General features: G+C 37.1%; 1 protein-coding gene across 2 annotated transcripts in view; it reads right to left on the reverse strand.

The window, feature by feature from the left end:
* LOC111139753 (DENN domain containing 5B) overlaps window positions 1-17,855 on the reverse strand; it is a 202,275-nt gene that overhangs the window by 100,993 nt on the left and 83,427 nt on the right. The window contains exons 2-4 of one of the 2 annotated variants that reach the window (XM_022492108.1): window positions 17,787-17,852; window positions 14,597-14,706; window positions 3,254-3,920 (exon numbers count right to left, since the gene is read on the reverse strand). In XM_022492108.1, coding sequence (XP_022347816.1) covers window positions 3,254-3,920; window positions 14,597-14,706; window positions 17,787-17,852 — 843 coding nt within the window. The remainder of the gene's footprint in view (window positions 1-3,253; window positions 3,921-14,596; window positions 14,707-17,786; window positions 17,853-17,855) is intronic. The other variant, XM_022492109.1, reaches the window with a different exon arrangement.

Raw genomic sequence — 17,855 nt, forward strand, 5'->3', positions numbered from 1 at the left:
TGTGAGCTGTGGAGTCAAAGAAGGTAAGCAAGGTCCCAAAATAGTTCTTGAGACTTTAATTATTGGTATCAAAAATTAGTCACTCATATTTAAGTTCCCCTTTAATTCTGTCACTATTCCTTTGAAAAGAAGATCATACTCTAAACTTCCCCCATCCTGTTCCATGTACTTCCAGGGTGCAGAAGAAAGTGATCTTTTCTGATTTGGGGTCCTGGAAAAGAGCCTCTATCTCCTCGGTGCATTCTCTACTTAAAATCTCTAGCTAGTTACCACCACAAAGTGAGTGTGATATACACACTCTCTAAATAGCAGATTGAATCTGTTTAAATGGGCTATGGACCAGAATTTCAAATCAGTCTAGAAGGGCAGTTTTCATCACTAAAACCCTTCTATTCTGATTCACTTTGGGTTTTCACGGTAATTGTTTAGCACTTGCAATGTTTTAAAATTTTATGGCATAGCTGTATTAGTGAATAAGAACAGGAGTATTGGGTGTTATTAAAACCCCCTTAACATGGTAAGAATGAAGGAGGGCACCAGATACAAATCAACATAATGACTCTTATTTCCTTCATTTAAATGAAACTTTTTTCTCTAATGGGAAAGACATTGCCAGTATTAAAATCTGCATTTATATAGAGCTTTCATTTTATACTCTATAGTTATTTAGCATGAACCCTTTGTAACAGATTGGTAGAGTGAGTTAATAATTTAAAAAGAAATATTGAGACAGATAAGGAAAGGTGAAGTGCAGCGCCCAATACAGTTAACATGGCGATTAAGTGCTCTGGAGAAAGATAGATCCAAGCCCCATTCTTAACTCTACAACACTACCTAATACCTATGTGCTCTCAGGAAGGTTATTTGGCTTCCCTGAGCCTCAACTTCCTTTTAATAAAATACAGATAAGAGCAGTAACTCATTGTTGAAGAGAGAAGCATAGCCAATTCCTAACACAGAGTGATTTCAGTGAATGGTTATAAAATTACCATATGAAGCTTTCTTTTGTAGGACACTTAAAATGTGTGTGTAAATGTGTATGTGTGTGTGTGTGTGTGTGTGTGTGTGTGCGTGTGCACGCACACGCAGAGAGAGAGAGAGAGAGAGTTCTATAACTTCAGGATTCATCTGTTGTTCTCGGGATAAAACCAAATTACCAAAAAATCCCACAAAACCCCACAAAAAACACCTCATTTAGTACAAAAACATGTTCATGCTTCTTCATTTGAAATTGAATTAAACTGGCAGATATTAATCAACTATAACTTTTCAACAGCTTCCATGAACCGCCTGGGATAAGCTAATCAAACAGCAGAAAGATGAGAGCTCAGGACAGACCACATGCAGTGAGACATACAGTGCTTTTCAAAAGAGAAAGTGTGACAATGAAAGGGGTTTTTTTGCTAAGAAAAAAAAAGCCCTAACATTCAGTATAAAAGAACATTTATTAGGCTCTCAACCCTGTAACAGATGCCTTGATTATTTAATCTAACAAAGCTATACTTTAAATGCAGTAATATGGTGGACCCATGCAACTTAAAATATACATAATTTATAGAGGATTGTGTAGGACTAATAAAATGAATAATAATTACAATAAATCAGCTATCATTTAGTGCCAATTATACCCAAAGTAGTCTGTAGTTTTCTTAGTTAACCTTCACAATAAATCAGTGAGAGAGAAGGAAAAAATCCTGTTATCCCCATAAAGATGAATTAACTGACACTCAGGAAGATTACATAACTTGTTTATGGTTACAGTTAGTAATGCGACAGAGATCTGAATCTAGGATTGTTATGACTTAAAAACCAATATTCTTTCTGGTCCAAACTGCTTCTCTAGGCAGAGCTAAAACTGAACCAAATGACTTGAAGATCCCTTGTTAATCTAGGACTGAAATTATTTTTTCTCATAGGTTAATACACCTGAGGCTATCTAGTTCCAAGCCCTGTCCCCTTCCAGCAACTCTCTAACCCCCTACCCCGTACGCTGTTTTCAGGGAAAAAAGCAAGAAAGAAAGAAACAGAAAGGAAGAGAGAATTACTAAGTTACACGTTTTAAATACAAACGAGTGACCTGCAGGTAATGATAAACCCTAAGAGAGTAAGAGCGAGAGGAAAAGAGAGAATTTCAATTGATCATTAGAGAACTTCCTGACAACAAAAATAGAGACATCAGAACACATTATCAAAGAACATTTCGTAGGATAAACTGAAGAAAATACAACCTCGTGAAGGGCTGTCAACACACAAATAGTGTCAACATACACACAAGATGGGGAAGTACAAATATAGCCTACTTGGCTCAGCCTCACTTCTAATTTAAAACAGAAAAGAAAAAAAGGAAAGTGGTAAAATAAGCTTGATGGCAGCCATCAGGAGACTGCACTACAATTCTGCTAGCCTAAATACAAGTTAGCAAAACGCTAACCCAAATATTTGTGCCACATTTTTCAAAGAACCCATCGATGTGCAGCAACCATTTTATATTTTCCTTCAACTCGCTATCTGTTAAGACAGAGCATCTCTATTTTCTCTGCAAAATCATGTTCAGGTTGGAGCCAGTGCTCTAAGTTTAAGCTCAACATTAGCCATCATAAATGCATTCATCAAATAAAACCCAAATTCTGTTAAGTTTCTTAAGTATGTGCTGGGAGAACGTTGAATGAAAAACATCACAAAGATAACTTCCTTTTGGAAACAAAAAGACCCCACATAACTCTACTAGAACTGTTAGACTCAAGAGAGCCACAACTAGTGATATCTCCCACAGGCAAAGGTCCAAAGTTGATTGCCTTAGGAAGCTTCAGAGTCAACAATTTCATTTATACCTTTCCAATGTCAACTGAGTTTTGATGGGAACCTTTACTCATCTGCAAAAAATAAGACAGCTACATGTTCTTGGTACTAACATCATTCTCTCACTTCCATTATGAAAACAAGTATGTTTCTTTTATTATGATTATGTACTACCTGGAAAAAAGGGCCTATTTTCATTAAAAAATAAATATACTCGAATCAGCCAGATTCAGGCTTTTGTATGCTTTCCTGTTTTTCTTCACAGCCACTGACACCTCAAAGAGAAGTAATATCTTAGCCTCTGGTCCCACCTAAAACAGGTGCTCCTTTTACACAAAATAGAAGACCTCTGACCATTAATTATTTGGTTCTAGTAATATACCCCATGGAAATGCAATAGTTGGGATTCATATGCACTTTTCTGGGGGAGACTTAAAATCCAGGAAAGACCTACCTTGTGAGTAGAGAAGGATCTGCATCTCTAAAAGAACACAGGTAAACACCTGCACCAGGTTCTCCAATCCCAGAAGCTCGAAGGCCTCTCGAAGAGGGTAATCAGAAAGGGGGAGTTCACTGGGTCCAGGTCTCTGGCAGATGACGGGTTCATAAACACCATAAAATTTCAGTGATCTCCCTGGAGGTGGAAGGGGTACCTCGTAGAGAATGTTATGGATGTAGCTCTCAAGTGGCAAGGGCGGCGGCTGCTGGGAGGTTACTGCTTTATAAAGCTGGATGAGGAACTTCTTGCAGGCCTGCATGAAAGGCAGTGGTGTGATCAAGCATATACTTTTTGAAACATACAGCGTGTCTCTGCTGATGTCATAGGAGTTGTACCGCTGGAGTTTCAAAAGGGAAGTGGTGTCTCCCTCATCAATACTGCTGGCCAGCGAATCCATGCTGCAGGAGGACGAAGCGTACACACTGCTGTAATGCTCGGCGTTGTGCATCTGGTAGAGCGTCTGCATGGCTGTGCAGATCTGCTTACTGGTAACTTCTTCGTAAAAGGTCAGAACAAAACCATAGGTACGAGAGCCATCTTCCCGGGTAATTATAAATGAGTGGAACTGAGGGTCTTTATTGTCAGTCTGAGTTCTGAAAGATAGCCCTTTAGGCATGCACAACTGTGGAGGAAAGGGGGAAAAGGATCAGAATGCAGTACATAAGTAACTTCAAACTAGAAAAAAATGTGTTGTTTTTTTTTTATGTTTGTTGTTTTTAACACAACAGGACTCCAAAGGACACAGAGGTTTTATCCATATTTAATATTATTAGCAGCAGCCTTAAGTTAGAAATACATTTTAAGTTCCTCATTGACACACTGATAAAACTATTTTTTTTTTTAAAGATTTTATTTATTTATTTGACAGACAGAGATCACAAGTACGCAGAGAGGCAGGCAGAGAGAGAGAGGAGGAAGCAGGCTCCCTGCCGAACAGAGAGCCCGATGCGGGGCTCGATCCCAGGACTCTGGGATCATGACCTGAGCCGAAGGCAGAGGCTTTAACCCACTGAGCCACCCAGGCGCCCCTGATAAAACTATTTTTTAAAAGAAATATATACAAGGAGAACCATCTTTACTGTGTATTACATTCAGGAGGTCTAAGAATGGAAAGATTTTTGACTTGTTCCCAGGAAACCTCTACTCAAGCCTGGGACCTTCAGCACCGCATGTGATTTCTCTGAGCCTGACTTTATCAATGACTTGAAGGCAAAATATTCCAAGACACCTTACAAATACTTAAATATAAGTACCATTTTTTGAGCAACGATGTTAATATTTCAGAGAAATGTGGAAGTACATGAAGGCTCATTTGATAAATTGAAAAAAAAGAAGAAAAAAAACCAAGAGTATCATTTTCACTTTTTTTTTTTTTTTGAAGATTTTATTTATTTGTCAGAGAGGTAGAGACAGCGAGAGAGGAACACAAGCAGCGGGAGTGGGAAAAGGAAGAAACAGGCTTCCCACCAAGCAGGGAGCCTGATGCAGGGCTCGATCCCAGGACGGAGCTGAAGGCAGACGCTTAACAACTGAGCCACCCAAGTGCCCCTCATTTTCACTATTTTGAACAATATGAAACTTAATCTTAGAAAGAGAAACTTTAAAAATGGAATGATTTTTTGATTTACTGAAGAAGAAGAGTATAAACAAAGATATTTTAGATTGGCTCCAGTAGGTATTATGCTTTAGGTCTTGGTAATGACCCAGGATTCAGTCAAACTTGGGAACAAAATAACCTGAGGAGCTGAAGATGCTATCTTTAAGATTCTTAAGATGCAATTTGAATTCATTTTTTAAAACATTTTAAATAAAAGAAATAAAAAAAATTATAGAAAATCTGAAATATCCTATAGGAAAAAAACTTGTAATTTAACTATACTAACATAATGATCATTATTAATTTTTATATTTCTATTTTTATACTGCAATATGCTTTCTGCATAGAAATAATTTTACCACAGTTATTACATTTTTCTTGTTCAGACTTAACAATGAATCTGATGTGAAATTTAGTTGTTCTCCCCATGTTACTAAGAAAATGCAATTCACCTTAAAGTGACAAGTCTTTCATTCAAACTGTCAACAAACACTTATTAAGTGTCTTTATGAGCCAGACCTTATGATGGTGGTACAGGTTAGAAAGACAGACAGACATGTTCCTGCTCCTATGGAGCTTCCAGTCCAGTAAGGACAGCAGATGACTAAAAAAATCATGAACTGTAAATAAAGTATGGGAAGTACTATGATAGCGTAAATGCAGACTGCCATGGGAAAAACATCACAGGATGACATCAATTAAAAAAGAAGGAGCTACCAGAAAAAAATAAAAGTCTAAGTGAAAACCTGAAGATGAGTATAGGTGTTAGTGAGATGAAGAGAAGGCAGAGAGGATACATGTGCAGAAGCCCACAAGACAGAACATGAAGGTCTGAGGAAGTGACACATGTTTTCTGTGGGTGGGAACAGAATGCAAGATGGGGGGAGGTTATCCTACACCGTTGGTGGGGATGCAAGCTGGTGCAGCCACTCTAGAAAACAGTATGGAGGTTCTTCAGAAAGTTGAAAATAGAGCTATCCTATGACCCAGCAATTGCACTACTGGGAATTTACGCCAAAGATACAAATGTAGTGATCTAAAGGGGCATGCGCACCCCAATGTTTGAAGCAGCAATGTATACAATAGCATTAAGACCATGGATGGCTCACTGAAAGTGCCTACACCCAGGACTGGGAAACTTGTTCTGTAAAAAGCCAGCTAATAAATGTTTTAGTCTCTGCAGGCCTTAAAATGTTAGTCACAGCTACTCAGCACTACCACTGTAGTGTAAAAGCAGCCACTGACAATACATAAAGGAATGGGCATGACTTTGTTCCAACAAAACTTTATTTATAAATAGGTAGCCAGTTGGATTTGGCCTAAGGGCTAGTTTGTCCACTCCTGGTCTAGTCAAGTAAAATGTAATGAAGGTAACAAGTAACAAATGAGTGACTTTTCAGGCTGTAAAGGCAATACAACTTCCATCTCTGTCTCTCTGGTCACAGACACTGGGAGCTCTGAGCCAACATGTAAGAAACGTAACTAACCTGAAGCTACCAAGCTAGAGACTACATGGTCTCTAGATCACACAGAGACAGGATTCCCTAATGATGTTCCTAGCCCTGGAGATATACCTATGAGTGAGTGAACCTTCAGATGACTCCAGTCTCTATCCTTTGAGCCACTCTTAACTGATACTCAGTAGAGCAGAGGGGTTACCTTGCTAAACCCTAACCAAATTGCAGATTTGTAAGCCAAGTTAATAGTTTTTTGTTTTTTTTTTTTTCCTTAAAGATTTTATTTATTTATCTGACAGACAGAGGTCACAAGTAGGCAGAGAGGCAGGTAGAGAGAGAGGAGGAAGCAGGCTCCCTGCTGAGCAGAGAGCCTGATGTGGGGGCTCTATCCCAGGACCCTGGGATCATGACCCGAGCCGAAGGCAGAGGCTTAACCCACTGAGCCACCCAGGCGCCCCAATAGTTTTGTTGTTTTAAATCAAGAGTCAACAAACTTGGAACACCTGGGTGACTCAGTTAAGTGGCTGCCTTCGACTCAGGTCATGATCCCAGCGTCCTGGGATCAAGGTCCTTGATCCCAGGACGCTGGGATCAAGTCCTCACATCGCGCTCCTTGCTCAGCAGGGAGCTTGGTTCTCCCTCTACCTGCCTGTGCAGTCTCTCTCTCTCTCAAATAAATAAATATTTTTTAAAAAAAGAAAGAGTCAAAAAACTTTAGTGCTTAGGTCAAATCCAATCTGCCACCTGTTTTTGTAAAATAAAATTTTATTGGAACACAATAGTGCTCATCCATTTAAGCACTGTCCGTGTCTATTTTTGCACTACAGCCGCAGAGATGAATGAGTAACTGACAGAAATGGTATGGCCTAAAAAATGCCTCTACTATTTATTACCTGGCCTTTTTTTTTTTTTTTTTAAAGATTTTATTTTATTTATTTGACAGAGAGATCACAAGTAGGCAGAGAGGCGGGGGGTGGGGGGTGGGGGGTGGGGGGTGGGGGGTGGGGGGGCGGGAGGGAGAGAAGCAGACTCCCTGCTGAGCAGAGAGCCCGATGCAGGGCTCGATCCCAGGACTCTGAGACCATGACCTAAGCCAAAGGCAGAGGCTTACCCCACTGAGCCACCCAGGCACCCTATTACCTGGCCTTTTATTAAAAAAAAAAAAAAAAATTGCTAACCCACAGCCCATGTTTTAAGCCTCTTAAACAGTAAGTACTAGGGTGGTTTGCTATATAGCAATAGGTAATGGAGACACTCCCTTACTTTAAGTTTGCACATAAATACTATCTTAAAGAACCTTCCTTTATCATTCCATAAAAAGTACTGTTTTCATCCTATAAATGCCATTAAAATGTCACTTTTCCTCTAGAAAGTCTTTAGTGAAGGGGGAAGAAATGAAAACGAAAGTCTTGGACTGCTGTATACAAATGCTACATTATAAACTGGTACACATTACTAGTTTCTCTATTTTGTTTGGATCTCTAGATTGTAAATGACTCAAGGACTGGTGCTATATTGCTATGACTGTAAACATATGAGTACCAAACACAGAGAAATATACTATTTGGGGCCATAAATGGTGACTGATAATAGATATAAAAAGCAAAAACCATGAAGGTTACTATTATCAGGTTAGTGAAAATGTCTTTGTATTTCATATCACTGAATATGAGACCTAGAAATAACTAAGGTAGCTTTACATAATTATTTTTATATATGCTGAAAAGAATTAAACTACTATGTATATTTGGATAGAATAAGACACACAGTTAGGTAAAACACACAAATACCTGAATTTGTTAGAGGAAAATTGTTATTCCTAATCATGGGAATAGCTGTGTAAGGAAAGGCCATGGCAGGACCTTTTCATAGTCATATCTTCAAATTAAAACTGCTTTCATTATAACAGGAGGAGATCCTCTGGTGATTTAGGACTAAAAACTCATCTGACACATCTACTGTAGCCAATAAAGATTATAGGAAGAAGATCTGAATCCCTCTTGCTCCAGGCTATGCTCAAATATTTATTTGGGATAGTGCATGCCATATATATATTTGTTGAATGAATAAATAAATAAACAAATGAACAAGAAAACAAACAAAAACAACAGCTAGGGGTAGGTAGGATCAGATTTAGCTTCTCTCTTGGTTAAGTCTATAGTTTTCTTCTTACACGTAGTAGGCCATACAGAAATGTGGTGACCTCCAAAGTCAAAATAAAGAGTTAATTTAATTGATAGGCTTTCCTGATATCATAAACCACAAAATTACAGCTTCAACTGCTTTTGCACAGCTGCCAAATACTCCCTTAAGGTTTTGTAGCTTTCTTGAGCATGCATTCAAACATTTACAGGAAAAGCTTGCCAAAAGTTGTGCTCAAAGTAAAGAATGACTTTCTATGCTACAGATAACAGATGTAAGAATTCTTAAAGTCTCTTCCTACAAATCCAAAAAAGTAAGAATTAAATTTCTAATCTGGGAACCATGACTTGGAAAATGCTACTGCCTTTTCATTTTTAAAAGTAGGAATTCTTGTATGAATTGTCAGGTTTATTTTTCAGAAAACCTGAGACATAAATCAAGATTCGTTCACTAGGGTATTCAACAATCTCTTTTTATCCCTATTACTGTCTTTTACTAACAATATCCCCTCTCCAACCCACTCTCCTACAATAAAACAACTGAACATTTACGGTTGTCATTGTTTACCTGACTGCCACTTGTAATCCAATTATTTTAGCGAAAGTAAGTTCACAGTGCTGTGTATCCCCGTCCTTGAGTGACTACATGTCCTTATTATCTCTCTGGACTATTTCGGGTGGTTTGGCTAGAATTTTTACAATTCCTTTTTCCATCTCCTATAGTGTTATGACTTCTATGCCTTCTCTTGTTATACAAATGAAAGATAAATTATAGGTCTGTTTGCTCCTCCTTTCTCCTCCCTTCATTCCCTCTCTCCCTCCTTTTTCCTTTAATAAATATTAATGTCATATATTACATTAGATCTTGGTAATTCAAAAGACAAATATGGAAATAATCTCTTCAAAAAGTTCACAGTCTGGTAAAAAAGACAAACACACAAACCAATAAAATAATGTGATATATAATATAAAATATACTATTATAAAATATTATAAAATATTTATGTTATAAATTATAAAATAATGTTATAAAATAACATGATCAATGCTGCTACAGGGTATGTTCAAGACATTATAGAAATTGAGAAGAGAGAGCACCTAACTACTCCTGCTTAAGATGGTTTTGCAGGGGAAGTAACACCTGAAAAGACAAAGACAGGAAGGGGAAGTATTTGTAAGTAAGCAAACATTCCTTCATTTATTCAGTGACTTCAGCCTCTACCGTGTGTGAAACTAGGGATACAGCAACGAATAAGAGAGAGTGTGCCTGTCTTCACCATGCTTACATTACAGCAGGAGACATAGAGCTGATAACAACCTACATAATCAATTATTTACTTGCAACCACGATAGGTGCTACAAAAAGGTACAAGGAGCTAACAGGTCCTAAGAGAACCTGAAGGGAACTGACAATGGTAGAAAGGTGGTCAGGGATGCCTCTCTGAAAAAATTGTGTTTAAAATGAAACCTGAAGGGTCAGTAAGAATTCAGCAGGGGAAAGAGAAGTAGCAGAGGCTTCCCAAGAGAAGTGGCCACAGAAGAAGCAGTGTTAGTGTGAAGAATGGAAAGGACAGGAGCAGAAGTCCAGGTAAGAGACTTCAAGGGTTCGGACTAAGGTGGGTGTACAAAAACAGAGAGAAGTAGACAGATAACTGATTGCACATAGGAGAAAGTAAGAAAGTGAGAACTTTCAACGATAATGCCAGATTTTCAGCTTAGGCAACTAGGTGGATGGCTCTACCATTCACTGACCGAGGCTAGTGGGAAGACTGTGAGTTCAGTTTTGGACATGCTAAGTTTGAGATGTCTGTGAATTATTCTAGCTGTGAAGATAAGAAAACAAGGGGCGCCTGGGTGGCTCAGTGGTTTAAGCCGCTGCCTTCGGCTCAGGTCATGATCTCAGGGTCCTGGGATCGAGTTCCGCATCGGGCTCTCTGCTCAGCAGGGAGCCTGCTTCCCTCCCTCTCTCTGCCTGCCTCTCTGTCTACTTGTGATCTCTCTCTGTCAAATAAATAAATAAAATCTTTAATTAAAAAAAAAAGATAAGAAAACAAGTGGGCTCCCCTGGTAATAGCTGGATTAAAGCCCCATTCCTATGGTTTCATTGTGGGACAAGAAATTAAACTTGGATGAAAATGAGATGAATGAAATGAGATGAAAATGAGGTCTTATTTCATTCTAACGTCAATAACAGGAGGAGATCCTCTGGTGATCCTCTTCCCCTGCTCCTCCACCCTGCTCATGCCCTCTTTCTTTCTCACTCTCTCAAATAAATAAAATCCTTAAAAAAAAAAAGTATATATAGCTCTCTTTCCTTTGACTCTTACAAGATGGGCATCTGAATGGCTTTTTTTCAGTCAACCCTTTACACTTTACTCGACATTCCACCCTACCCTTGTGATCAAAGTAAACAGTAAATTATAAACTTAGAGCTTTATAGATTATAAAAAGCTTTTTAACAGTTATGAGTCTTTTAGTTACTTAAAATATCATGTATCAGATGTTTCATTTAGAATTGACTAACAAAACAGAATCTTTATATTTCATTTAAGTTGCTTAAAAAGGTATTGATCATATTTTCTTTCTAACAATCCCTAGGTTCACTACATTCTTAAGGATAAAATCTACTGACCAGAACATTATATAGTCATGAATGCCAATATGCAGATTATCTCAAAGAGATCTGAAATGGGGTAGGGGGAGGCAGGGGAACTTCAGTTCCACTTGCAATTCTCTGCTTCAGAGAAAAAGAACTGATCTGAAGCAAATTTGTTAATGTTGAAATGTGTTAGTTCTAGGTATAGGATTGTTGTATTGTTTTGTTTTATGATAATTCCCCCTCCCCTTTTTTTTTCATGAAAATCTCTCAATCAGTAATCAAAAGAGATATAAAGAAGCAATTAATTCAAAACAATTTCACCTGTCATTTACATTTATTTTCTATTATATTTGCATGACACTCATGGAATTTCTTTTTTTTTTTTTTTAATTTAACAAGTTCACTGCTTTGGAGGATTTAATTTCTGTATGAAATTAATGACCCTTTTTCAAAGCACCACTGTTGCTTGTTAAAGAAATGACTGAGGGGCGCCTGGGTGGCTCAGTGGGTTAAAGCCTCTGCCTTCGGCTCAGGTCATGACTCCAGGGTCCTGGGATCGAGCCCCACATCGGGCTCTCTGCTCAGTGGGAAGCCTGCTTCTCTTCCTCTCTCTCTGTCTGCCTCTCTGCCTACTTGTGATCTCTGTCTGTTAAATAAATTAAAAAAAAAAAAAAAGAAAAAAGAAATGACTGATATTATAGAAGGTGATGACTCGTTGGAGTAGGATTTTGCTAAAGGCAAGAAGAAAGCTTTAAACCTTTAGGTGGGAATAAATTATAGCTTCATACAAGTGTACCTGCTAAAAAATCAGAGGAAATTAAGGGCAGTAAATCTATGACGCAAATGCAGACTAGTTTAATGGGATGTTTTTCAGAGATTTTCATGGAATGTCAGCAAATCCTTTTGGATCTGCAGCAATAACCAAAATGCTATGTGATGCTTAACTGTCAAAACACAAGCCTATGTGTTTATTCTTCATAGGAGACTCCGGCTGCCTACATAAAATAATCCCAGATGCAAGAAGAAAGAAAATAACAAAAACAGATTAAGGAAGCTGGTAACTGCTTTAAAGATGAATGCTTTACAGACCAAGGCTAAAACTATCATGGATGTCTCACTACTAATGCATTCAAATGATTAACAGAAAGGAAACACCCCAAGTGTGGCATTTTGTTCCAAACGACTATGGAATTGTACTGTAGTAAAAACCATTCTAATTTGTCACAGATGAATTTATACTTTGAAATATCTTCTAATTTAAGAAGTCGAGTGTTGTAATCTATTTACATTCTTATCTAGATTTCCATTGCTTCATTCACTCTTTTTTAAAAATATTTTTCTATTAATTTGCTGGCATAGCAGCTGATAAATTATTTTTCGTCATTGCTGTTTGTTGACTATTTTAGTCAGAAGCTTCCCTATACTCCTCCAAGTGTCATTAATATGACAAACAGTTGTGTTCCACTTAATATTTATGGTACAGTCTTCACCAAAGATGAGGCTAGGCCCCACAGTATTAACTTCCAGCAAAATAGCATCTCTGATTAAAGACATAACTACACTATGTTCTGTGAAGAATCAAAGTCAGAGTGCATTTGTACTTATTAGAAAAAGTACCACGCTACTCCCTCTTTGTAGCAAACTCAGACTGGAATGAATTTACTGTGATACAGAAATACCACAAAAGGTCCAATGTGACCCATGTCATTTTGGTATAGGTCAAAACTAAGTTACATCATTTTTCTTTGAGGGAGGCAGCATGTAGATGCGGAAAAGTGAGCTACAGAGTAAAAATTATCTGGATCTAACCTGAGACTCCCTGTATAATTCTGGGTTAGTAATCTCTGTAAAATATGAGAAAGAACTCTTACAGGGGACATGTCAGCATGTATGTGAAGTAACGGACATGAGATACCTAGCAGGTATCTACTATCTATTAATTTCTTTCCCTTACAGTATCATATCATAATGGCATCTTTTAGCTCTACCTTTAAAATACTAAAAAAAGAACTATACCTACCAGTGTCTCAGTCCACTTTTAATTATTTCTGTGCCTGGTATGCCTGATCTCTGATTTGCTCACTTTGGAGCACCCTGATTTTTATAATCACAGAATTCCATTCATGGAATCCCAAAATATTACCCAGGCGTCTAAGTGGGACCCTTCTTAAATAATCTGAAAACTATGACTATTTCTAAGACTCTCTAAAGGGACTTATAACCACCAATGGTAACTCACTGCATTAATTAAAATTCCTTATAAATAAATTCCTACTAATGTCTAAAAAATTCCTACGAATGTCTAAATGATGAATTCAATTTCCTTTTCCTCCTTACTTTGTGAATATGACACATTAAAGGCCCATCATGCAACATTCCTTGAAATAAGAAAACTGTAACTGTGTTCCTTCTATCTGGCAACTCTCCAGGCAAACAAACAAATATTACCATTTATCAAATCATCTATGTATGAATTAATACGAACACAAACACAGCTTAATAGTAGGAAAAGAAAATGGGCATGAGGAACATGCACACAGATGTTCATAGCAGCACTATCTATAACAGCCAGATGATGTTCGTCATCAGTGTTCATCAACTGACGAATGGATAAGGAAGTTTTTTTTGTTTTGTTTTGTTTTTTTGGATAAGGAAGTTTTATATATACACACAATGGAATACTACTCAGCCATAAGAAAGAATTGAGATCTTGCCATTTGCAATAACATGGATGGAGCTAGAGAGCATTATGCTAAGTGAAATAAGTCAGTCACAGAAAGACAAAAACCATATAATTTTATCCATTTGTGGAATTAAGAAACAAAATAAACATGCATAGGAGAAAAAAAAGAGAGAGAAACCAAGAAACAGACTCTTAACTATAGAGAGCCAACTGATGGTTACCAGAGGGGAGGTGGGTGAAATAGGTGAGGGGGATTAAGGAGTGCAATGCACTTGTCATGAGCACTGGGTGATGTATTTAAGTACTGAATCACTGTATTGTACACTTGAAACCAATATTACACTGTATGTTAACTAACTGGAATTTAAATAAAAACTTTAAAAAAAGAAAATGGGCTTTGAGATTCCGTTATACACTTATCTGCCCTGGGGACTGTGGGAAAAGTGACTCAAGTTCTATGAGCTTCATTTTCCACATCTATAAAACGAGGACAATATTACTGATCTTAAAGAATTGTTTATTTAAAACATTAAATGAAATAAGGTAAACACTGTCATTCTTTTTTTTTTTTTTTTTAAAGATTTTATTTATTTATTTGACAGAGAGCAATCACAAGTAGGCAGAGAGACAGGCAGAGAGAGAGGGAGGAAGCAGGCTCTCTGCAGAGCAGAGAGCCGGATGTGGGCCTTAATCCCAGGACCCTGAGATCATGACCTGAGCCAAAGGCAGAGGCTTAACCCACTGAGCCACCCAGGTGCCCAACACTGTCATTCTTAACAAAATAAAAAGAAGGTTAAAGATTAAAAAAAAAAAATACATACCATGTTCACTGCATCTTGATCAAAAGGGTTCCATTCTATATTCTCAGGATAGTGGGCCAGCACTTTGGATTTGAATGTTCTTCTCAAAGGACTCTGGTCAAAATTTTCACCTAAAACAAATAATTAATTAGTTGATACCTAGAATTTTTTCAAAAGCATGTAGTAGTTTTATTTTTATTTTGTAGATATACTGACTGATAATGTTGAAATTGGATTCAATTTCTACCTCTAACAGTCTGAGTTGTAAAAATTCTCAGTGGACAACTGAAAAGGAACTGTTAATAAAAGATCTGCATTTAAAACTTCAGAATCTGAATTTCAACATCTTGGCCAGACAACTATACTAAAAGATCTATTCAAATAATCTTTGTTGTAACCTAATTATTGTCCTCATTTTAGTATGTGGGGATAAAAAAAACCTACTTGGAAACATCTAATTTATTAACAGAACATCCTGAATTGAGCACCTTGAATCATACTTCTGATCCTGAGATTCTGTACCTGGACAGACACAATGCTGCTGTGCTCACATGAGGCAATTCTGCTTGAGCTTCCACAGAAATCTAACAAATGTAACTCTATCCAGGCTTTTACAAGTAACAGAATTCACAGAATCAGAAACATCATTACTGAGTTGTCTAGTTTAGTAGACAACACCAAACCTATGAAAAGAAACAAGCTATTCTAAGCCAAATTTCTCACCTGTCAAAATTTGGGAAAGACAAAGGCAGACTATACTTTGATTATTACATATAAAAAAACCTCAATTATAGCTGTCAGCTCAGTTCTTTATCTCCTTGACCAAATTAATTCCCATAAAACCTGTTTCCCCCAAATGCCTTAGTTCCATAAAATATGTTAAAATGGATGGCTCTTAAATTCTCAATGCCAAAAAGTTGAGAATGAAGAATTAGAAGATGTTGGAATATCATTCTGTCTCGTGTTTTTTTCTATTTAAGTTCTAATTAAGTGTAAAACACAAACTATTAATATCAAGAGATAAACGCTACCTACCACTATTTGTAGAAGTAAAAATACCAAGTAATTTATAAATCATAATTGGGCATCTAGTTAGACTCAGTTTCCATTTTTGGTAAAAATATGAAAATATGGATATAAAACACCTTTTAGTGCGAAACTTAACAGATCACAAAAGGAGGGAAAACTTACACTCTAAAATCTTGTTGGAAACTGCAATATAAAATACACAGAAGCTTTCCTGAATAAAGGCACATAGTTTAAATAGATTTGCTGCAGCAACTAATGTATTGTTTCTAATTTAAGCCCTGGCTAATGATCATTTTCCTTTGGATATTTCTTACTTACCTAGGCAAATGTTTCATCTGTATCTTTCTACTCCATATTTCTATCTTCTAAGAGATAGATAGAGAGCTTTCACTTCTAGAAGAAAAACTGTCAAAAGCATCCCTGAGGATAGTTTATGAGTTTTGACAATATGCCTCTTGAGTAAGCTTACAAAGTCAATGGAAAAATGTGGAACTGTCCATGAGTCAGTGTGCCTGAAGAAAGAGTCAGGGTTCAGAATGCCCGACTTCAGGAAGGGCAAATAACATTCTTTAAGCTGACACTAGATTCTCAGGGAAACACTAAGAATTTTTAGATTATTCATTTCTTCATTAAAAAAAAAAAGAAAGAAAAGAAAAAGACTAGAGGCACCCGGGTGGCTCAGTTGGTTAAGCGTCTGCCTTCAGCTCAGGTCATGATCTCAGGGTCCTGGGATCGAGCCCTACCTATGTTGGGTTCCCTGCTCAACAGTGAGTCTGCTACTCCCTCTCCCTCAGTGATCTCTCCTGCTCTCACTCTCTCTCAAATGGATAAATAAAATCTTAAAAAAAAAAAAAAAAGACCACTTTTCACTTCACTTTAAGTCACAGAAAACACAAAACTTGGTTCTAAAGGTCTATGCTGCTGACTCTGCTATTGACACAGGAACAGGACACCCTCAGACAATATACAGCAAACAATAATGCCTCTCCACCCACCAACATATACCAGAAATGTTTATTTTTATCTAAGTATAAATAAAATGTGAAATACTATTATGGCAGAAGAAACAGCACATAACGCAAGATATAACTCCTTGCAACACTTACCTTTTTAAAATGACTTCCTGCCTGAGTTTGGTTAAAATAATAACATTATCTTCATTCATATATCAAGTTATTTATGGGACAGAGGATAAATCAGAAAAGCCATGACAGTACCATTTTCAATATAACATTCTGTTAACTAAAGAACATAACACCCTCTTGAAGCACAATGGAATCACCCAGAAGACAGAGAAGGAAAACCACTCTTTTCAAAGAGAGAAAAATTTTTTATAAAAACAAGAAAATGGAAAGACTCATGAAACAGAAACACGAATCTAAGAAAAACAGAACCACCACCACTGCTGCCAACACACCACCTACTAGACTGCCAAGAAAGGGGGGCAAGAGGAAAGGTCATTGCTGTATATATAGCTGTCTTGGCAAATACTATTTTGATGTAAATTCATGGAAGAACCAATTATGTAGAAATTCTGATAACACTGTTAAGGATTTAGACATGAGTGGATATAGTTATCACTACTATTACCAAAGAAGAGAATTCTGATGATGCCTTTTGGAGATAAGAGGTGAGGGGAAAAACCTAGTCTTCTCCCTTTTGAACCCATGTTATAAATGAACTTCTAATTTAGAATTTACTGCTAGGACTTAGCAGGAGAAATGAAATCAGTCTAAGAATTTGGGTTCCCAGGAAACTGAAATGATACATAAGCATTCTTTACTCAACTTAAAATCCACCTCTTTAAACACTATCCTGAAATGAACAAAGATTATAAACTTGGGCAAATATTAATATCCCCCACTACAAATACATATAAACTTAATTCCAGGTAATACTGCCAAATAACCTGTTACTAAATTTAAGCTGCAATTCAGCCTTTCCTTAGAAGAAAATAGGATATATCTGCCAAGACAGCTTAAGACTAGTGAATAATTTTTTCAAGGCTTGAAGCAAATGAGGTCTTTACAAAAATTAAGATGCAGATGAGAGAAAAGAAATATAAAATAATACCTATTTTTGCCCAAACAAAACTGAGGGGAAAAAACCAATTATGATGGGCTTGGGGTGATTTAAAATAATGATTTCTACACCTCAATTTTTATTTTATTTTTATTTTTACCTGAAGTCGTATTTGTAGCATCTTGGCTCTTGCCATGACGATCTGCTTCTAGCCATTGGTACAAAACTA

Source organism: Enhydra lutris, unplaced genomic scaffold (genome assembly GCF_002288905.1).
Source record: "Enhydra lutris kenyoni isolate GAN:26980312 unplaced genomic scaffold, ASM228890v2 scaffoldscaffold116, whole genome shotgun sequence".
In the NCBI taxonomy this organism is placed as follows: domain Eukaryota; kingdom Metazoa; phylum Chordata; class Mammalia; order Carnivora; family Mustelidae; genus Enhydra; species Enhydra lutris.